Source organism: Salmo trutta, chromosome 10 (assembly GCF_901001165.1).
Source record: "Salmo trutta chromosome 10, fSalTru1.1, whole genome shotgun sequence".
NCBI classification, from domain to species: Eukaryota; Metazoa; Chordata; class Actinopteri; order Salmoniformes; family Salmonidae; genus Salmo; species Salmo trutta.
The window spans coordinates 696,060-719,341 of record NC_042966.1 but is presented as its reverse complement, the minus strand read 5'-3'; the positions used below and the strand labels follow the sequence as shown (position 1 = coordinate 719,341).

At 41.9% G+C, this 23,282-nt stretch overlaps 1 protein-coding gene across 1 annotated transcript in view; it reads right to left on the bottom strand.

Annotated features, from left to right (window-relative positions):
* LOC115200775 (mitochondrial Rho GTPase 2) overlaps positions 1-14,391 on the bottom strand; it is a gene marked incomplete at its 5' end in the record, with an annotated part of 31,670 nt that extends 17,279 nt beyond the window's left edge. The window contains 2 exons of the mRNA XM_029763922.1: positions 6,578-6,662; positions 14,315-14,391. Of these exons, the coding sequence (XP_029619782.1) occupies positions 6,578-6,662; positions 14,315-14,391 (162 nt within the window). The remainder of the gene's footprint in view (positions 1-6,577; positions 6,663-14,314) is intronic.
* Positions 14,392-23,282: the final 8,891 nt, after the last annotated feature.

The window sequence follows — 23,282 nt, the reverse complement described above, 5'->3', positions numbered from 1 at the left end:
GTGGGGTCAAACAACATTAGGAGGGCTAGCTTTGAAAGATTCAAAAAAGCGGCCAATTATTTCAGGTACGGTACCATCTTTGGGCCGCGGGTGTGAAAGATTCCACATGCTACTGGCATTACACACCTGGCTAAAAGATTACTGTAGCTCTGTTGGAATAACTTTTATTGACAACTTTGACACCTTCTGGAAACAGAAGATGCTCTACAGAAATGACACCGTCCATCCAAATCATCTTGGCTCCTGGACTCTGTCCACGCATTTCAAGTCTACGTTGAGACAATCACTTATCAATGACCCAAGCCTTGCTCAGATAATCCCTACCATTGTGTCGCTGAGTTGATGTAATGCTGCAGCAAATGTACATTATTCAAGGGCCGTTTGCAGTCACAATGTAAGTAACCTAAATGTATGTCCTTCTAACTCCCCCCTGAGTCGATCCCACAGCTATTCTATACAGTAATCATGTGCATATGAACCAGAGTTATACTGTTAGCACTAAGGCGGTGTGCCCTAGTAGGAAGTCCACTGTGGCAGCTCACCCTGCACTATCAGCTCAAACATAAATAACATTGTCATGTCTACTTCTGATAAGCTTCCCAGTAAAGCAATAAAAACAATCAAGCATTGCAGAAAAGTGCCCACATTAACATGTAGCTTAAGAAACTAGGTTCATGAAATCAATAACTTGCTAGTAACATATTACATTCATATTCTGACTCTCTCTGAAGCTTGCTTAGATAATACTTTTGATACAGTGGTAGCAATACATGGTTATAACATTTACAGAAAAGACAGAAATGCCAATGGGGGTGGTGTTGCAGTCTATATACAGAGTCACATTCCTGTAAAGCTTAGAGAGTAATATGGCTACAGGTTCACCTGCCTCACCTAAAGCCCATTCTTGTGGGAAGCTGATATAGACCAAGTGCTAACAGTCGGTATCTGGATAATACTTGTGAAATGCTTGATAATATATGTCACATCAAAGGTATATTTTCTGGGTGACCTTAAAATTGACTGGCGTTCATGAAGCTGCCCACTCAAGAAAAAGCTTAAAACTGTAACCAGTGCCTGCAACTTGGTTCAGGTTCAGTCAACCTACCCAGGTATTTAAAAACAGCACAGGAATGTCATCATCAACATGCATTGATCACATCTTTACCAATGCTGCAGAAATCTGCTTTAAAGCAGTATCCAAATCCATCGTATGTAGTAATCACAATATAGTATCCATATCTAGGAAAACCAAAGTTTAAAAGGCTGGGCCTAATATAGTGTATAAGGAGGTCATACAAGCTGTTTTTTTGTGATTCCTATGTTGACGATGTAAAGAATATTTGCTGGTCTGTGGTGTGTAATGAGGACCAACCAGAGACTGCACTTGACACATTTTCTGAAATTGCTTATTACAGTTACTAATAAGCATACACCCATTAAGAAAATTACTGTAAAAACTTCAATCTCTATGGATTGATGAGGAATAAAAGAATTGTATGGTTGAGAGGGATGAAGAAAAATGTTGGCTGCACAACCGATTGGTAAACGTACTGCAAATTGAGAAATCATGTGACTGAACTGAATAAAAAGAAGAATAAACTACACTATGAAACAAAGATGAATGATAGTAAAAACCTTAAATTACATTGTGGGCAAAAACGCAAACTCCGCTCCATCTTTCTTTGAATCAGATGGCTCATTCATCACAAAACCCACTGATATTGCCAACTACTTTAATTCTTTTTTTCCATTGGCAAGATTAGAAATGTAGGCATGACATGCCAGCAACAAACCCCAACACTACACATCCAAGTATAACTGACCAAATTATGAAACACAAGCATTGTAATTTTGAATTCCGAAAAGTGAGCGTGGAAGAGGTGAAAAAATTATTGTTGTCTATCAACAATGACAAGCCACCTGGGTCTGATAACTTCGATGGAAAATTAGAGGATAATAGCGGACGACATTACCAATCCTATTTGCCATATCTTCAATCTAAGCCTACAAGAAAGTATGTGCCCTCAGGCCAGGAGAGATGCAAAAGTCATTCCGCTACCCAAGAATTGTAAAGCCCCCTTTACTGCCTCAAATAGCCGACCAATCAGCCTGTTACCAACCCGTAGTAAACTTTTGGAAAAAATTGTGTTTGACCAGATACAATGCTATTTAACAGTAAACAAATTGACAACAGACTTTCAGAACGCTTATAGGGAAGGACATTCAACATGCACGGCGCTTACACAAATGACTGATGATTAGCTGAGAGAAATGGATGACAAAAAGATTGTGGGAGCTGTTTTGTTAGACTAGAGTGGGGCTTTTCACATTGTTGATCATAGTCTTCTGCTAGAAAAACGTATGTGTTATGGCTTTACACCCCCTGCTATATTGTGGATAAAGAGTTACCTGTCTAACAGAACAGAGGGTGGTCGTTAATGGAAGCCTCTCCAACATAATACAGGTAGAATCAGGAATTCCCCAGGTCAACTGTCTAGGCCCCTTAATTTTTTTATCTTTACTAATGACATGCCACTGGCTTTGAGTATAGCCAGTGTGTCTATGTATGTGGATGACAACACTTTACACGTCAGCTACTACAGCGAGTGAAATTACTGCAACACTTAAAGAGTTGCAGTCAGTTTCAGAATGGGTGGCAAAAAATAAGTTAGTCCTAAATATTGAAACTAAAAGCATTGTATTTGGGACAAATTATTCACTAAACCTCAACTAAATCTTGTAATGAATAATGTGGAAATTGAGCAAGTTGAGGTGACTAAATTGCTTGGAGTAACCCTGGATTGTAAACTGTCATGGTGAAAACATGTTGATGCAACAGTAGCTAAGATGGAGAGAAGTCTGTCCATAATAAAGCACTGCTCTGCCTTAACAACACTATCAACAAGGCAGGTCCTACAGGACCTAGTTTTGTTGCACCTGGACTACTTTCCAGGCATGTGGTCAGGTGCCAGAAAGAGGGATTTAGGAAAATGTTAATTGGATCAGGGCAGCATGACTGGCCCTGAAATGTACATGGGGAGCTAACAATAATATATCTCATGGCTCAAACTAGAAGAGATTGACCTCATCACTACTTTTTTTTGTAAGAAGTATTGACATGCTGAATGTTTGTTTTAAACAACTCTCACACAGCTCGGACAACAATGCATACCCCACAAGACCTGCCAGCAGAGGTCTCTTCACAGTCCCAAAGTCCAGAGCAGACTATGGGAGGCGCACAGGCACACACACGTTAAACATGGATTTTGTATTGCAGATATGTGGAGTAGTGGCCTGAGAGCACACATTTAATGTGTTGTGAAAAGTGTTATGAAATATAATGTTATGCAACATTTGTAATTGTATATAACTGCCTTAATGTTGCTGGACCCATTGGCAGCAGCTAATGGGGATCCTTAATGAATACAAATCATGGAGACTGTAAAAAAAACACAAAAAACCCGCCGTATCTTTCTAATATCTCTCAGATATAGGACAGACACTTCAGAACAAACTTCCTTCAGATTGTTTTGAGGGGGGGACTATCTGTTGATCCGTGTAGTGAATCTGTTATTTAACGCATCTGTATGGGCTAATAGCAGTAAGGCCAAATAAAATGTTTAATCAAATAATGTTTTAATATTTATTTGTTATTAGGGTTTCAAAGGGTCGGAAACTTTCCGGAACCTTTCCATGGGAAGTTAGGCCCGGGAATTCTGCTTAAATTCATCAAAAAAGTTAGCTTTTAATAAGGCAATTCTAGGTCTTGTGGCATATAATGGTTAAACTATCCCCAATTCAATGGAATTGCAACCGTCTGCATGTACAGTGCATTCTTCATCACATGTGCAGTGCACTCTTCCATCACAGGTACAGCTGATTATCAAGATCTTGCACACTAATGAGAGCTATTGAGCCCACACTACTACACTGTCTGAGCCAAGGACTACATGCTTTCTGGTAAGTTTTGATTACAATACTGGGTGGGGTGAATATATTTTATATGACATTCATGATTTTTTTGTTAACTAGTAAAGTGTGTTTAACAGCAAAGTGTGTTTAAATCATTTCTAACTTGTTAACAATTTCTGCTAGTTAATTTTTGCTACCATGTGAGTTTTAGCTTGCTTGAGCCTGCTAATTGAGGAGTGTTAATTCACGTGTTTCCATACGTTTCATTTTAAAACATTTATCTTTCAAATGAATTGTTTAATTAAATGAATTGTTTAACCTAACTGCTTAACTATCTATCTGAATTGTATTTGTTTTTTTACTCATTTTTCCAGGAAAATGCCACGGGCACTATCTGATATGTAGAGACATTACACTGCAGCTAGTGTAGAAGGAAATGCTTTGTACATTTGCTAATACTGTGCTAAATCATATGTGAAGAATGCAACAAAGATGCAGAATCCTCTGGCCAAGTGCACAAAGTTCCCTCAACGCTCTCAACAAGCAACCTCTGACAAAAGTCCCTCTACTTTTATTCGAGGTGAAAATTATGTATCAGACACCTTATCGATAGCAACAGCTCATGGTCCTCCTGTGATCAGACGTTTTTTTGACACAATGGAGGAACGTAGTCAGAGAAATGCTGATGAATATCTTGTTCGAGCTGTGTATGCAACTGGTTCACCTCTGATGCTCACAGGCAATGTGTATTGGAAGAGATTCCTGAATGTTCGTCGCCCAGCATACACCCCTCCAATCAGACATGCTTTATCTACTCATTTGCTGGATACAGAGTTCCACAGAGTTCAGTGAAGGTCAAGCAAATCATAGAGAAAGCAGACTGTATTGCAATTATCTCTGATGGGTGGTCGACTGTTCGTGGGCAAGGAATAATTAACTACATAATATCCACCCCTCAGCCAGTATTCTACAAGAGCACAGACAAGGGACAACAGACACACCGGTCTCTACATTGCAGATGAGCTGAAGGCAGACAATGACCTTGGACCACAGAAGGTATTTGCACTGGTGACAGACAATGCTGCAAACATGAAGGCTGCTTGGTCGAAAGTGGAGGAGTTCTACCCTCACATCACACCCATTGGCTGTGCTGAACATGCTTTGAATCTACTCCTCAAGGACATCATGGCACTGAAAACAATGGATACAGTCTACAAGAGGTTAGGTATGTGAAGGGTCATCAAGTTATAGCAGCAATCTACCTCACCAAGCAAAGGGAGAAGAATAAGAGCTCCACATTGAAGCTGCTCAGCAACACCTGTTGGGGTGGTGTTGTCATGTTTGACAGTCTCCTGGAGGGGAAGGAGTCTCTCCAAGAAATGGCCATATCCCAGTCTGCCGATATGGACAGCCCCATGAAGAGGATCCTCCTGGATGATGTATTTTGGGAGAGAGTGGTAAGCAGCCTGAAACTCCTGAAACCTATAGCAGTAGCCACTGCACGGATTGAGGGAGACAATGCCATCCTGTCTGATGTTCAGACTCTGCTTGCAGATCTAAGAGAAGAAATTCATACTGCCCTGCCCACTTCACTGTTGCTCCAAGCAGAGGAAACTGCAGTTCTGAAATGCATCAAAAAGCGTGAAGACTTCTGCCTGAAGCCCATACACGCCGCAGAGTACATGTTAGACCCCAAGTATGCTGGCAAGAGCATCCTGTCTGGTGCAGAGATCGACAAGGCCTATGGTGTCATCACTACCGTGTATCGCCACCTTGGCCAGAATGAGGGCAAGGGTCTAGGCAGTCTGGCGAAGTACACTTCCAAGCAAGGGCTTTGGGTTGGAGATATAATATGGCAATAGTGCCAACATAGCTCATCATCCACCTGGTAGAAGGGACTTTGTGGATCTGAGGCTCTTTCCCCTGTTGCCTCTATGATCCTCCCAATCCCACCAACATCAGCCGCCTCAGAGCGCAACTGGTCCTTCTGTTGGGAACACACACACACACACACCAAAGCACGCAACAGACTGACCAATACAAGGGTTGACAAATTGGTGGCCATCCGGGCAAATGTGAGGCTTTTTGAACCTGACAACGAGCCATCCTCAACAATACAGATGTATGTTGAAAACGTTTTTGGGAAATGAGATGGATCATTGGGGATCATTCAATATTCCCTTTATTTTGTTGTTCAGTGAAATCATCCCATGTGAAGAGTCAACTCATTTAATTAAAGTTAAATTACTAAATAGATTTTTTTATTTCTATTGGAAAGATTTAATAATTTGCAATTATGTTTACTTATGAAAAGGTAAACGGTATATGTTTCTGTCTCCATATGGTAAATATATCCAATGCAAAAAACATCTACATTTAAATGGTATTAATATTAATTTGCATATATTCCCATTAATTCCCATATATTCCCGTTAATTCCCAGGGAAAGTATCCACCTCTGAATATTACCCACAATGTGCAACCCTATTTGTTATACTTCAAGCCCCCCCGGCTTAAACAGGGCTTAGACGGTAATGTGTTAAAATGAACTGGGGAGGTGTATTCTTTTTACACTTAAATATAACCAGCTTAATGCTTTGTTGACAAACAGACAGATGGATATAAATACATTGACTTCCTGATGGCCACTGAGGCGGTCACTCACCTCGTTATACTTGTCAAACAGCCTCTGGAGAAACTGGTGACCCAGATGATTGAGCTCGGTGGTGCAGCCCACGGGCACCGGTAGCCTGTCAACACATAGAACAAACACAGCCATATAAATAACTGGGCATATATGTGACCCGATTCAGGAAACTAGGCGTATGTCGCAAGTCATGACTTCACAGGACATAAAAACATAGAACATAAAAAATATTTGATCAAAATGTTATTTTTTTTTGTGCCAGAAATGCCTTCTCGAACATGTGAATTTTCATGTGCCTTAATAAAACTTTTATGCCATCTGTAAATACGAATAAAGTTGTTAAATTACGAGCCTAGTTTTATTTAGCCAAAGAAAAAGTCAGGAACCTTCCCGCTAGCCATGATTGGCTGAGATAATGAGTGGGCTGGACATGCCGAGAGATGAGATTCAGATTGGTCTGCGTGTAGCATCTTGTGTCTATAAAATCAGCTGCTCGTTATGAGTAGATAATCCTTTCTACTGCAGTTTTTTCGAAAGATATAACGTTAGCCATGGAGAACTGCAAATATGTTGCTACTGCTCTCAATAACATTGCTGCCCTGAATTTAATCAGGCGCTATCGACAAAGGTGAGTGGGAAAAAGTTCTGATGGACTATTTTCTGGAGGACGATTGTGCCACGCTGACCCTCTCTGACTCAAATGAATCAGACGATGAGGAAATCCCTGAATAAGGTAAAAACATTTTCATTGAAGAAGACATTGTAGAGTCTTCTGATGACAGTGATGGGGAAGAAACGGCGATCAACAGTGTTGTTGTCATGGAAGAAGTTGACTGAGTTTTGAAATCATTGGAACACAACGGGCCAAACAAGCTGTGCAAACTAAACGGAAATGACATAGGATGTCTTATTAATAAAAGGGGTTGCAGTCTGTCGTGAAGCTTTCAACCGTGTATACGGGTAAGAATCTAGCTACAGTTTCAGATATTATATGTTTCTAATTTTGTCAACATTTTTCATTGCAAGTTAAAGCTTGCTGTTAGCTAGCCAGCTGGAGTTCGATGGCTTGCTTGCTAGCTAACATTGAACCTATTTGGTTAACTTAAGCTAGCTATGACAAATCGGTTTGTATTGCTAGTTAAAGCTTGCCGTTAGCTTGCCAGCTGACGTTAGATGGCTGGCTAGCTAGCTAACATTACGTGTATGAACTGTGTGTAGTTATGGTATCTCAGAATGCCATTTCGCATCTATTGTATCTGGAATGTCTTTCAGCATCAGTAGAACACGCCCGACTCTCCTCCACCAGTCATACAAGGAGAATGGTCTAATGCCTCACATCAAAAAGAGAGCTGGTCCAAGTAAGCAAAGGCAGCATCGCAGTCATCAACTAAATGTGCCATTTCTTCACCAACTACGGAGATGGGGAAACACGTGTGGACCTGAATTGTGATAACTGCAGTGGCCAAAACAAGAACAAATTTGTGCTCTGGTATTGTGCCTGGCGGACCATGTACAAGCTCCACCAGTCTGGACCTTCTCTTCCTGATCACAGGCCACACCAAGTTTGCCCCCGACGGGTGCTTCGGCCTCATCAAGCAACGCTTCAGAAAGACCAGAGTGAACACTTTGTCTGAGACTGCTAGTGTTGTGAAGGACAGCACTGTGACAGGGGTCAACATCCCACAGCTGGTTGGACTGGAGGATGGTTTGGTGCTGATGGCCACTGCCACAGATCAAGCAGTACCAGCACTTCAGGTGAAAATAATTATCATTGCATTGTATGAGGTTATTCTTCTTAGCCAAACTTGGGAGGTGAATTGATGTTGTGCAGGGTTGTAATGTCTTCTGATTTTTTTGTTGTTGTTATTCCCTGTTTTACAGCTTAGATGCTCTGGAGCCTGGTGTTGTTGCCGCCAAGGAGTGTTCGGACTGTTGGGACTAGGTTTCAGCTGCTGCGCAATGCTGACATCCTCCCTCCCATAGATGGTCTGCCTGTACAAGCACCACCTGTACTGGACACAGCTAGACAAACGCATATCTTTGAGAAGATCAGGAAGTTGTGCCAAAGTCAAGGGCAGGACAGAAACAGGCTCTCTCCTAACACACACACAATACGTTGCTGCTATTTAAAAAAAAATATCCTGCTGCTCAGCCACTTTACCCCTGATTGTATGTATATAACTACCTTGTCTGTCACTGATATTGTTCTTATACATACTGTATATAATTGTATTTATATTGACACTATCTATTTCTGATATTGCTGCTATGCAAGTAACCATTTGGCTGTACTGTTTACACCTTCTGTAGAGACCCATCCATTTAGCAAGACATTGATATATAAAATGAATATTGATATGTGTGGTCATAACATGATTTTGTGACATACCACAACATATCATGTGACCGTATCAGGTGTCCACCACATAAATATGGCGCATGCATCTGTTTATGTACTGTACATGTGCACCTCAATCAGGTTTAAACTCAGGTTGCATGGCCTTAACTTATGTATGGAATACTATGTGATAAGTGCGATAAGTGCCCTTCCAGACTCTCTCTGCCTACCCAAGGACGTCAGAGGACAAAAATCAGTTAACCACCTAACCGAGGAACTCAATTTAACCTTGCGCAATACCCTAGATGCAGTTGCACCCCTAAAAATTAAAAACATCTGTCATAAGAAACTAGCTCCCTGGTATACAGAAAATACACGAGCTCTGAAGCAAGCTTCCAGAAAATTGGAACGGAAATGGCGCCACACCAAACTGGAAGTCTTCCGACTAGCTTGGAAAGACAGTACCGTGCAGTATCGAAGAGCCCTCACTGCTGCTCGATCATCCTATTTTTCCAACTTAATTGAGGAAAATAAGAACAATCCGAAATTTCTTTTTGATACTGTCGCAAAGCTAACTAAAAAACAGCATTCGCAAATGGAGGATGGCTTTCACTTCAGCAGTAATACATTTATGAACTTCTTTGAGGAAAAGATCATGATCATTAGAAAGCAAATTACGGACTCCTCTTTAAATCTGGGTATTCCTCCAAAGCTCCATTGTCCTGAGTCTGCACAACTCTGCCAGGACCTTGGCTCAAGGGAGATACTAAAGTGTTTTAGTACTATATCTCTTGACACAATGATGAAAATAATCATGGCCTCCAAACCCTCAAGCTGCATACTGGACCCTATTCCAACTAAACTACTGAAAGAGCTGCTTCCTGTGCTTGGCCCTCCTATACTGAACATAATAAACGGTTCTCTATCCACCGGATGTGTACCAAGCTCACTAAAAGTGGCAGTAATAAAGCCTCTCTTGAAAAAGCCGAATCTTGACCCAGAAATTATAAAAAAAACTATCGGCCTATATCGAATCTTCCATTCCTCTAAAAAAAATTTGAAAAAGCTGTTGCACAGCAACTCACTGCCTTCCTGAAGACAAATAATGTATACGAAACGCTTCAGTCTGGTTTTAGACCCCATCATAGCACTGAGACTGCACTTGTGAAGGTGGTAAATTACCTTTTAATGACGTCAGACCGAGGCTCTGCATCTGTCCTCGTGCTCCTAGATCTTAGTGCCGCTTTTGATACCATCGATCACCACATTCTTTTGGAGAGATTGGAAACCCAAATTGGTCTACATGGACAAGTTCTGGCCTGGTTTAGATCTTATCTGTCGGAAAGATATCAGTTTGTCTCTGTGAATGGTTTGTCCTCTGACAAATCAATTGTAAATTTCGGTGTTCCTCAAGGTTCCGTTTTAGGACCACTATTGTTTTCACTATATATTTTACCTCTTGGGGATGTCATTCGAAAACATAATGTTAAATTTCACTGCTATGCGGACGACACACAGCTGTACATTTCAATGAAACATGGTGAAGCTCCAAAATTGCCCTCGCTAGAAGCCTGTGTTTCAGACATAAGGAAGTGGATGGCTGCAAACGTTCTACTTTTAAACTCGGACAAAACAGAGATGCTTGTTCTAGGTCCCAAGAAACAAAGAGATCTTCTGTTCAATCTGACAATTAATCTGGATGGTTGTACAGTCGTCTCAAATAAAACTGTGAAGGACCTCGGTGTTACTCTGGACCCTGATCTCTCTTTTGAAGAACATATCAAGACTGTTTCAAGGACAGCTTTTTTCCATCTACGTAACATTGCAAAAATCAGAAACTTTCTGTCCAAAAATGACGCAGAAAAATTAATCCATGCTTTTGTTACTTCTAGGCTGGACTACTGCAATGCTCTACTTTCCGGCTACCCGGATAAAGCACTAAACAAACTTCAGTTAGTGCTAAATACGGCTGCTAGAATCCTGACTAGAACCCCAAAATTTTATCATATTACTCCAGTGCTAGCCTCCCTACACTGGCTTCCTGTTAAGGCAAGGGCTGATTTCAAGGTTTTACTGCTAACCTACAAAGCATTACATGGGCTTGCTCCTACCTATCTTTCCGATTTGGTCCTGCCGTACATACCTACACGTACGCTACGGTCACAAGACGCAGGCCTCCTAATTGTCCCTAGAATTTCTAAGCAAACGGCTGGAGGTAGGGCTTTCTCCTATAGAGCTCCATTTTTATGGAATAGTCTGCCTACCCATGTGAGAGACGCAGACTCAGTCTCAACCTTTAAGTCTTATCTCTTCAGTAGGTCCTATGATTAAGTGTAGTCTGGCCCAGGAGTGTGAAGGTGAACGGAAAGGCTGGAGCAACGAACCGCCCTTGCTGTCTCTGCCTTGCCTGCTCCCCTCTTTCCACTGGGATTCTCTGCCTCTAACCCTATTACAGGGGCTGAGTCACTGACTTACTGGTGTTCTTCGATGCCGTCCATGGGAGGGGTGCGTCACTTGAGTGGGTTGAGTCACTGACATGGTCTTCCTGTCTGGGTTGGCGCCCCCCCTTGGGTTGTGCCATGGCGGAGATTTTTGTGGGCTATACTCGGCCTCGTCTTCGGACGGTAAGTTGGTGGCTGTAGACATCCCTCTAGTGGTGTGGGGGCTGTGCTTTGGCAAAGTGGGTGGGGTTATATCCTGCCTGTTTGGCCCTGTCCGGGGGTATCATCGGATGGGGCCACAGTGTCTTCTGATTCCTCCTGTCTCAGCCTCCAGTATTTATGCTGCAGTAGTTTATGTGCCGGGGGGCTAGGGTCAGTCTGTTTCATCTGGAGTATTCTCTTGTCTTATCCGGTGTCCTGTGTGAATTTAAATATGCTCTCTCTAATTCTCTCTTTCTCTCTTTCTTTCTTTCTCTCGGAGGACCTGAGCCCTAGGACCATGCCTCGGGACTACCTGGCATGATGACTCCTTGCTGTCCCCAGTCCACCTGGCCATGCTGCTGCTCCGGTTTCAACTGTTCTGCCTGCGGCTACGGAACCCTGACCTGTTCACCGGACGTGCTTGTTGCACCCTCGACAACTACAATGATAATTATTATTTGACCATGCTGGTCATTTACGAACATTTTAACATCTTGACCATGTTCTGTTATAATATCCACCCGGCACAGCCAGAAGAGGACTGGCCACCCCTCATAGCCTGGTTCCTCTCTAGGTTTCTTCCTAGGTTTTTGGCCTTTCTAGGGAGTTTTTCCTAGGGAGTTTTTCCTAGCCACCGTGCCTCTTTCACATGCATTGCTTGCTGTTTGGGGTTTTAGGCTGGGTTTCTGTACAGCACTTTGAGATTTCAGCTGATATACGAAGGGCTATATAAATAAATTTGATTTGATATAAAGAATGCTAATGTACTGGTGTGAAGGGATTTGGGCAGTGGTGTAAAGTACTTCAGTATTTTTTGGGAGAATCTGTACATTACTTTACTATTTATATTTTTGGCAACTTACTTTTACTTCACTACATTCTGAAAGAAAATGTACTTTTTACTCCATACATTTTCCCTGACACTCGAAAGTATCATTACATTTTGACAGGAAAATTGTCCAATTCACACACTTATCAAGAGAACATCAATGGTCATCCCTATTGCATCTGATCCGGCAAACTCACTAAACACAATGCTTCGTTTGTAAATTATGTCTGAGTGTTGGAGTGTGCTCCTGGCTATCAGTCAATAAAAAATAAAAAAAGACCAAAAAATTGTGCCATCTGGTTTAACCTCTCTATGGTAGGTGGCACCAAATCGTCCCACCTACGTAACAGCCAGTGGAATCCTGTGGCGCGTTATTCAAATACCTTAGAAATGCTATTACTTCAATTTCTCAAACATATGACTATTTTACAGCATTTTAAAGACAAGACTCTCGTTAATCTAACCACACTGTCCGATTTCAAAAAGGCTTTACAACGAAAGCAAAACATTAGATTATGTCAGCAGAGTACCCAGCCAGAAATAATCAGACACCCATTTTTCAAGCTAGCATATAATGTCACATAAACCCAAACCACAGCTAAATGCAGCACTAACCTTTGATGATCTTCATCAGATGACAATCTTAGGACATCATGTTATACAATACATGCATGTCTGTTCAATCAAGTTCATATTTATAACAAAAAACAGCTTTTTACATTAGCAGGTGACTAGCATGTGACTAGCATTCCCACCGAACACTTCCGGTGAATTTACTAAATTACTCACGATAAACCTTCACAAAAAAGCATAACAATTATTTTAAGAATTATAGATACAGAACTCCTCTATGCACTTGATATGTCCGATTTTAAAATAGCTTTTTGGTGAAAGCACATTTTGCAATATTCTAAGTAGATAGCCCGGCATCACAGGGCTAGCTATTTAGACACCCAGCAAGTTTAACCTTCACCAAACTCCGATTTACTATTAGAAAAGTTTGATTACCTTTGGTGTTCTTCGTCAGAATGCACTCCCAGGACTTCTACTTCAATAACAAATGTTGGTTTGGTCCCAAATAATCCATAGTTATGTTCAAATAGCGGCTTTTGTTCGTGCGTTCAAGACACTATCCGAATGGTAAATAAGGGTTACGAGCACGGCGCATTTCGTGACAAAAAAAAATCTAAATATTCCATTACCGTACTTCGAAGCATGTCAACCGCTGTTTAAAATCAATTTTTATGCCATTTTTCTCGTAAAAAAGCGATAATATTCTGACCGGGAGTGGTGGTTTTCGTTCAAAGAGAGAGAAAGTAAACATGGAGTCGACTCGAGCACGCGCGCCCCGTCCCATTGTCCTCAGATCGACCAATATCAAAATGCGGTACTGTTTTTCAGCCATGGGTTGCAAAGCCACGATTCAGCTTTCTGGCGCCTTCTGAGAGCCTATGGGAGCGTTAGAAAATGTCACGTCATGCCAGAGATCCCCTGTTTTTGTTAGAGATGATCAATAAGGCCATGAAATGGTCAGAGAGAGCGCTTCCTGTTTGGAATCTTCTCAGGTTTTGGCCTGCCGTGAAAACACTGCCCCCTAGCCCCAATGTTTAGATCCATCGGGGCGCAAAAAACGTACAGAATACGTCTTCGGCCAATGACTTATGTGTAGGTACTAACTTAGCTAGGTAACGTTAGCTAGCTATGTGCAAAACAACACGTCTAGCTGACAGTTACTGGTATGATTTTGTGCTATTCCAAGGGAGAAATGGCATAGCTAATGTTATCCTTATGCCATCTAGTTAACTAAAGATGGGATGGCTGCCGAGTACTTCAGGAAAAAATAATTGGATCCAGCATTTAGAAAGAACTGCAGAAGTTGTCAATCATGCAAGTCTGTAGCTAGCGCGCTAAATTGGCATGCCAACATTCAAAGAGGGTTGACTTACGTTCCCCCAAAAACAGTATCCTGACATCTCGCCTCATGTTTCGCTCCCCCTATGCAATGAGTGTACGTAGCTGGGTGTTATGCGTCCTAAATAATGTATAATATTTAACCGCAGTTCACGTAGCTAGATATCTACCTGACCCATTCCATGTAGTTGGCTACAGTTAGCTAGCAGTACCCACGGAGAAATAGAGTGGTTTCCGGTTTGAGAGCCAAAAATGAGCGCCCCAAATCGTCCTTGAGGAACATAAGAGTGTGGGAACTGTATCAAGTAGTATTCGCACTGGACTAGTATTACTATAGAACGTCGATTATGTAATTATTACCCCAGCATGTCCGTTTTTCCAGTGGAAAAAAAATCGGACGGGATTAGTTTGATGAAATCGCCCCTGTAATTATGATTTTTTTTCATAAAAAATGTACTATTATCACGGAACACTGAAGGCTCTTCATAGCGTGAAGATATTTCAAATGTCTATGGATAGCTTAATATTGGTATAATGGCGTTCAGTTTGGAGAAAGGCAAAATAATAATGCATAGCAATAAGAATCATAAACTGTAACCTATGCAGACATTTAATTAACTGACGCATTTGGCAATTTATCATTACACTGACACAATATCGTCCACTTCATATTTTAAAAGAGAAGTATGGCACTGTGTGACAAAACAGATCATTCATCTAGGCTACCTGCATAGCACTTTGTTTTAAGCATCAATTTGTTCCCATGTTATTACCAAAAATGGGTGCAGCACCTGTTAAACTGTAATATCCATCAAAACAAAGGGATGACGATTCGCACGGGATTTGTCGAAAAACAGTAGGTTGTTTGGGCTGGGATAGTAACCTTACTGACATGGCAGATTTGGACGGAACTAAAATGTGATTTGGGCTTGTGCACATAATTACATGCCCTGAGCTCCCCCAATAAAATGTATCTCGTCCGAAAATGACTTGAAAGTAGCTAGAGGTTTTAAGAATTTCCCCCACTATACAAGGCTCAGTACAGGCAACAAAACAAAAGCTAACAACCGATATATTGACTCCACAATGTCAGCTTTCTCCCCCCAATACTTGTATGAATGCAACAGTCTGTAATATGAAGAGCAACATTGGTAGGTCTAATTAGTATTAGCAATATGTTTATTGGTTGTCTTAACAAGCCCTTGTTGATGGCATGGGGGTGATCGTTATCACATTTCTTATTTAACCTTTATTTCCACAGGGAGTCCCATTGAGACCAAGGCCTTTTTCGCAAAGGGAGCCCTGCATATACTTTTAATAACAATCATTATATAACCTGTATATTGTCCAATTAATTCACTGTGTAGGTCTTCACTTTCTATGGTCCAGGTCTCCAGGCAGCCCACTAGACGAGTTCAGATTGGATGAGCCTTGACTAGAATACAGTATATACATTTGAAGTGGGTAAAACAGTATGTAAACATTATTAAAGTGACGAGTGTTCATTGACTATGTACATAGAGCAGCAGTCTACGGTGCAGGGTAGAGAACGGTGCAGGGTAGAGAACTTAGCCGGCTAGTAACAGTGACTAAGTTCAGGGCAGGGTACTGGGCAGAGGCCGGCTAGTGATGACTATTTAACAGTCTGATGGCGTGGAGATAGAAGCTGTTTTTCAGTCTCTCGGTCCCAGCTGTGATGCACCTGTACTAGTGATGCGCGGGATGACTGCAACTCCCTGTTGGCGGGGCTCCCTGCCTGTGCCATTAAACCCCTACAACTCATCCAGAACGCCGCAGCCCGTCTGGTGTTCAACCTTCCCAAGTTCTCTCACGTCACCCCGCTCCTCCGCACACTCCACTGGCTTCCAGTTGAAGCTCGCATCTGCTACAAGACCATGGTGCTTGCCTACGGAGCTGTGAGGGGAACAGCACCTCCGTACCTTCAGGCTCTGATCAGGCCCTACACCCAAACAAGGGCACTGCGTTCATCCACCTCTGGCCTGCTGGCCCCCCCTACCTCTGCGGAAGCACAGTTCCCGCTCAGCCCAGTCAAAACTGTTCGCTGCCCTGGCACCCCAATGGTGGAACAAGCTCCCTCACGACGCCAGGACAGCGGAGTCAATCACCACCTTTCGTAGACACCTGAAACCCCACCTCTTTAAGCAATACCTGGGATAGGATATAGTAATCCCTCTAATCCTTCTTTTTTTTTCGCTCTGGATAAGAGCGTCTGCTAAATGACGTAAATGTAAATGGATGACTCGTAACCTGCAATCCCTGCAGTTATATCTGCGGGGCGGGAGGGTTTAGCGTCATGAAATATTGTGTGGATGAATGGCAGGTATGTGGCGAGCGGGTTGAATAAAAAGAAAAAAATCCATGAGTGTATCATTCTTGTTAAATGTATATCTATAGGCTACATTTTTGTTTTTCTTTCATTATTTTTAGGCTATCTGGCAAATAGCCTACACGCTAATTGCCAAATGCTTTTGGGAACAGGCAGAAAAAGTTCGTCGATCCACCGGACAATGTCAGAGTTTAATTCTGCAAGTGAAAAGCTGCAAAATGGAGAGTTGGTGAAGTGGTAAAATGATGATAGCAGTGCCGGCTATGTTATGTGTGGTAATTGTGAGGCGTGCTATACAAATTCGACATTCACAAGACAGGGACTTCAAATAGACCTATGGCACATCAAGGGAACGGTTGCCTACTGTTCAGAACCGAGGTAAAGACAGTTTCAGGTTAGAAATTCGCCTGTAGTTTTCCTTACGTCCACCAACAGCAGATAGGGACCATCAACATTGTGACAAATACATTTTTTCAAATTTCAATAGCTCTTTAACCATTACTCCTAACACTTTCAAAACTGGTTGTAGCTAACCCGATGGAATAGACACACATTGCACACCCTTTAGTTTGTCAATTTCATCTCACATGTTTTTACATGAATTTTTCAACATTTTGAATTTCAATAGCTCCTTGGTCATGTGACTTCAAACAAGGTTGAGTATTTCCACTCAGTGGGCCTATACATTGCACACCCTTTAGGTTGTCCATTTTTATCTCACATGGTTTTACATGAATTTTTCAAAATGTAAAATTTCAATAGCTCCTTGGTCATGTGACCTAGTGACTTCAAACAAGGTTCAGAATGTCCACTCAGTGGCCCTACACATTGCACACCCTTTAGTTTGTCCATTTTCATCTCACATGGTTTTACATGAATTCTTCAAAATTTTGAATTTCAATAGCTCCTTGGTCATGTGACCTACTGACCTCAAACAAGGTTCAGAATGTCCACTGACTATACCTTCATATTGCACACTGTTTGTCTACTTTCATCTCATGCTATTAGACTTAAATCTGTAAGCTTTGCAGGCCTTCATTTTACATGGGTGTTAATACAAACAAATTTAAATCAACAAATGTTCCATCCTCGCAATACCTATCTTTCACATGGACACCGAAAAGATCCGCAAACAGCTGTATGTGGGATGGATCATGGACAGGAGAGGTGTTTGAACAGAGGTGCTTAAAGGAAGGCGCACAGTTAGGCCTCATGAAAAACAATTTTTCATATGCTCTTTTTAATCACAGTAATAGGCAGTGATTTGTCAGTCACAGTGAGCTTGATAACGTGAAATAATCATTTTCATAGCCTCACTTTCATATACTGTACATTAAGACAAATCCTTCTACGTTTTGTATTAGAACACAGTTTACATAACCTGATAATGACTTGATATTTGAGTGCTTTCACAACAAGCCACCTGCAGACAACTTACAAAATGCAATATTGCAATTGAGAGTTCAGTGACGTCACTCGCTCTGAGACTTGAAGTAGGGTTTCCCCTTGCGTTGCAAGGGCCGCGGCTTTTGTGGCGCAATGGGTAACGATGCTTCGTGGGGTGTCAGTTGTTGATGTGTGCAAGGGTCCCTGGTTCGAGCCCAGGTTGGGGCGAAGAGAGGGACGGAACCTACACTTGTTACATTTGGGCCAATAAAGTGCCAACTCAATTCTACCACTGGCTAGTCTCTCATGCCCCTATGAACGGAGACAAAGGGCAATAGTTTTTAATCTAAACCATCACTTTATTACTGGAGTACACTAACCCCTAAATGGGGCTCTTTTCTTGACACATAGTAGCAGTTTACCAGATAAGAAGTCAAAAAGTAGATTGTTGTGAAGGTGTCTTACGTCCTTCTGGATTCTGAGTGGTAAAATCACAGCTGAAAAATGCCTCTATGTATGTGTATACATTTTCCGCCAAGACAGAACTGCCAAAGGGGGTGGAGTTGCAATCTACTGCAGAGACAGCCTGCAGAGTTCTGTCATGCTATCCAGGTCTGTGCCCAAACAGTTCGAGCTTCTACTTTTAAAAATACACCTTTCCAGAAATAAGTCTCTCACTGTTGCCGCTTGTTACAGACCCCCCTCAGCCCCCAGCTGCGCCCTGGACACCATATGTGAATTAATTGCCCCCCATTTATCTTCAGGGTTTGTACTGTTAGGTGACCTAAACTGGGATAGGCTTAACACCCCGACCGTCCTACAATCTAAACTAGATGCCCTCAATCTTACCCAAATTATCATGGAACCTACCAGGTACAACCCCAAATCCGTAAACTAGGGCACCCTCATAGATATCATCCTGACCAACCTGTCCTCTAAATACACCTCTGCTGTCTTCAACCAGGATCTCAGCAATCACTGCCTCATTGCCTGCGTCTGTAATGGGTCCACGGTCAAACGACCACCCCTCATCACAGTCAAACGCTCCCTAAAACACTTCAGCGAGCAGGCCTTTGTAATCGACCTGGACCGGGTATCCTGGAAAGATATTGACCTCATTCTGTCAGTAGAGGATGCCTGGTTATTCTTTAAAAGTGCTTTCCTCACCATCTTAAATAAGCATGCCCCGTTCAAAAAATGTAGAACCAGGAACAGATATAGCTCTTGGTTCACTCCAGACCGGACTGCCCTTGACCAGCACAAAAACATCCTGTGGCGTTCTGCATTAGCATCGAATAGCCCCCACGATATGCTTTTCAGGGAAGTTAGGAACCAATATACACAGGCAGTTAGGAAAGCAAAGACTAACTTTTTCAAACAAAAATTTGCATCCTGTAGCACAAACTCCAAAAAGTTCTGGGACACTGTAAAGTCCATGGAGAATAAGAGCACCTCCTTCCAGCTGCCCACTGCACTGAGGCTAGGAAACACTGTCACCACCAATAGATCTACGATTATCGAGAATTTCAATAAGCATTTTTCTACGGCTGGCCTTGCTTTCCACCTGGCTACCCCTACCTCGGTCAACAGCTCTGCACCCCCCACAGCAACTTGCCCAAGCCTCCCCCATTTCTCCTTCACCCAAATCCAGATAGCTGATGTTCTGAAAGAGCTGCAAAATCTAGACCCCTACAAATCAGCTGGGCTAGACAATCTGGACCCTCTCTTTCTAAAATTATCCGCCGCAATTGTTGCAAACCCTATTACTAGCCTGTTCAACCTCTCTTTCGTGTCGTCTGAGATCCCCAAAGATTGGAAAGCTGCTGCGGTCATCCCCCTCTTCAAAGGGGGAGGCACTCTAGACCCAAACTGTTACAGAGCTACTGTATATCTATCCTACCCTGCCTTTCTAAGGTCTTCGAAAGCCAAGTTAACAAACAGATCACCGACCATTTCGAATCCCACCGTACCTTCTCCGCTATGCAATCTGGTTTCTGAGCTGGTCATGGGTGCACCTCAGCCATGCTCAAGGTCCTAAACGATATCATAATCGCCATCGACAAAAGACAATACTGTGCAGCTGTATCCATCAACCTGTCCAAGGCTTTCGACTCTGTCAATCACCACATTCTTATCGGCAGACTCAACAGCCTTGGTTTCTCAAATGACTGCCTTGCCTGGTTCACCAACTACTTCTCTGACAGAGTTCAGTGTGTCAAATGGGAGGGCCTGTTGTCCGGACCTCTGCCAGTCTCTATGGGGGTGCCACAGGGTTCAATTCTCGGGCCGACTCTTTTCTCTGTATACATCATTGATGTCGCTCTTGCAGCTGGTGATTCTCTGATCCACCTCTACGCAGACGACACCATTCTGTATACTTCTGGCCCTTCTTTGGACACTGCATTAACTAACCTCCAGATGAGCTTCAATGCCATACAACTCTCCTTCTGTGGCCTCCAACTACTCTTAAATGCAAGTAAAACTAAATGCATGCTCTTCAACCGATCGCTGCCCGCATCTGCACACCCACCTAGCATCACTACTCTGGACGGTTCTGACTTAGAATATGTGTACAACTACAAATACCTAGGTGTCTGGTTAGACTGTAAACTCTCCTTCCAGACTCATATTAAGCATCTCCAATCCAAAATTAAATCTAGAATCGGCTTCCTATTTCGCAAAACAAAGCATCTTTCACTCATGCTGCCAAACATACCCTCGTAAAACTGACTATCCTACCGATCCTTGACTTCGGCGATGTTATTTACAAAATAGCCTCCAACACTCTACTCAAAAATTGTCTATCACACTGCGACCTGTATGCTCTCGTTGGCTGGCCCTCGCTTCATATTCGTCACCAAACCCACTGGCTCCAGGTCATCTATAAGTCCTTGCTAGGTAAAGCCCCGCCTTATCTCAGCTCACTGGTCACCATATCAGCACCCACCCGTAGCACATGCTCCAGCAGTTATATTTCACTGGTCACCCCCAAAGCCAATTCCTCCTTTGGCCGCCTTTCCTTCCAGTTCTCTGCTGCCAGTGACTGGAACAAATTGCAAAAATCACTGAATCTGGAGACTCGTATCTCCCTCACTATCTTTAAGCATCAGCTATCAGAGCAGCTTACAGATCATTGCACCTGTACGTAGCCCATTTGTAAATAGCCCATCCAACTACCTCATCCCCATAGTGTTATTTATTTTATTTATATATATATATATTTTTTTTTTGCTCCTTTGCACCACAGTTTCTCTACTTGCACGTTTATCTTTTGCACATCTCACTCCAGTGTTTATTTGCGAAATTGTAATTATTTCTCCACTACGGCCTATTTATTGCCTTACCTCCCTATTCTTACTTCATTTGCACACACTGTATTTAGACTTTTGTGTTGTGTTATTGACTCTACGTTTGTTTATTCCATGTGTAACTCTGTGTTGTTGTTTGTGTCACACTGCTTTGCTTTATCTTGGCCAGGTCGCAGTTGTAAATGAGAACTTGTTCTCAACTGGCTTACCTTGTTGAATAAAGGTGAAATAAAAAATGTAAAAAATACTGTATGTGGGAATGTCTTATGTCCATCCTACATGTAGTGTTGGTACATGGAATATTCCTCAACTGCATACATCATAAATTGCTATTGCAAATAGAAGTATTATGTTCAACAACTGACTGTCATCTGTGATCTTTGTGATATGACTTTCTATAAGCACGTACTGATGAAACTGTCACTTAATATTATTTTCTTAAAGTCTACAAACGCTCTACATTTATTCACTCTGTGATAGGGTTGGATCCTATATGCTACTTTTATTATTTTCCTGTGCCTATAATTTAGGCTGTGTGTAGAATGGGGCATAAAGGAAATTACCTCTACTAATAAATTACTACTAGATTATAGTTATAAGGAAAACAGCATACAACTTTGGCTTGTGTATTAATTTGCCTATAACTAATCATAATTCCATTATGTTTACATAAAAAAGAGAATTTTTCAAAATGAGAAGATCCTGCCATGGAAAAGACGACTGGGTGGACATAAAGTGGAAAGGAGGGGAAATAACTTGCACCATGCAGCAGGACACCTTCAGTTGTGGGGTCTTTGTAATGCAGGTTTGATAGTTATATTTTCAATAATGAATGGTTAGCTGTTATGTGACAATTAGGTCAAAAACTCTATTTTATTTTTTGGTGTAGCTGGCCAAGGAAGTTGCACAGAACTTCACCAACATCCCCTCCCAAATTGATATGGAACCTTCAAAAACACATGGAGCAACTGCGAAAAGAAATGGCTGAGGATATACTAAAAATGTCTGGTATGTAATGACGTTTAATTCAAAGTAAATGTAAATTCTTTATTTTTATGTAGTTGTGTGGGACAGCCATATGTTCAGTTCATGCCTATGATTTCAGAGTTCAACAAAGCCAACAACTGCTTCATGTGTGCCACTGATAAAGAACATGGATGTGGCCCAAAGACTGACTGGGTTAGTAACTTTATTTAACAAGTTTATAATCTTTTGACAAGTGACGGAATGTAAGTCAATTTATGATATAACACAATGGATAGCTAATTCGTCATACTGCATTGATATTATTTAATTACGTGTTAAGCTTTGTTTTGTTTTAGATTGAATGTTTTGCATGTCAACGGTGGTTCCATGTGCTGTGCCTAGGAATGAAGATAAGAGTTCAACAGAGTAAAGAACACAAACTGGAAGTGCAGTCTTTGTTGTTGAAAATGTATGCTATACCCCATCCACACTGAAGAGGCTCTGAAATGTACATCAACCAAGGATAAAGAGAAAGTTAACACTGAAATGTTTCATACTTAATTGAAGTTAAGTGTCTGTTGACATGTTGGAAAGGATTACATTTGTTTAATTTGTCAATATTGCATTTTTATTCATTGATTTACTGGCCACCATTACTGTGGTTACATGTTCAGTATATGTATTGACCAGCAAACCCACTGCAGCCTACCTCACTAGCTCACTCTCCATCCCTGCTTTGGACAATTAATAGCATGACTCTCGTACTTTTCCCTTTATGGTTGATATTAGCGACGAAAGGAGATGTCTCTCTCTGTAACGATTGTCGTCGGGAGACGAGGAAGCGGACCAAAACGCAGCTGGGAGCGAACACATGTTTATTCAACACCATGGAATTAAACATGTACACAAAATTCAAGAAAAATACCAATACGTTACTTGCTCAAACAAAGAGACAACCCACAAAACAGCGTGGGGAAAACAGCACTTAAATGTGAT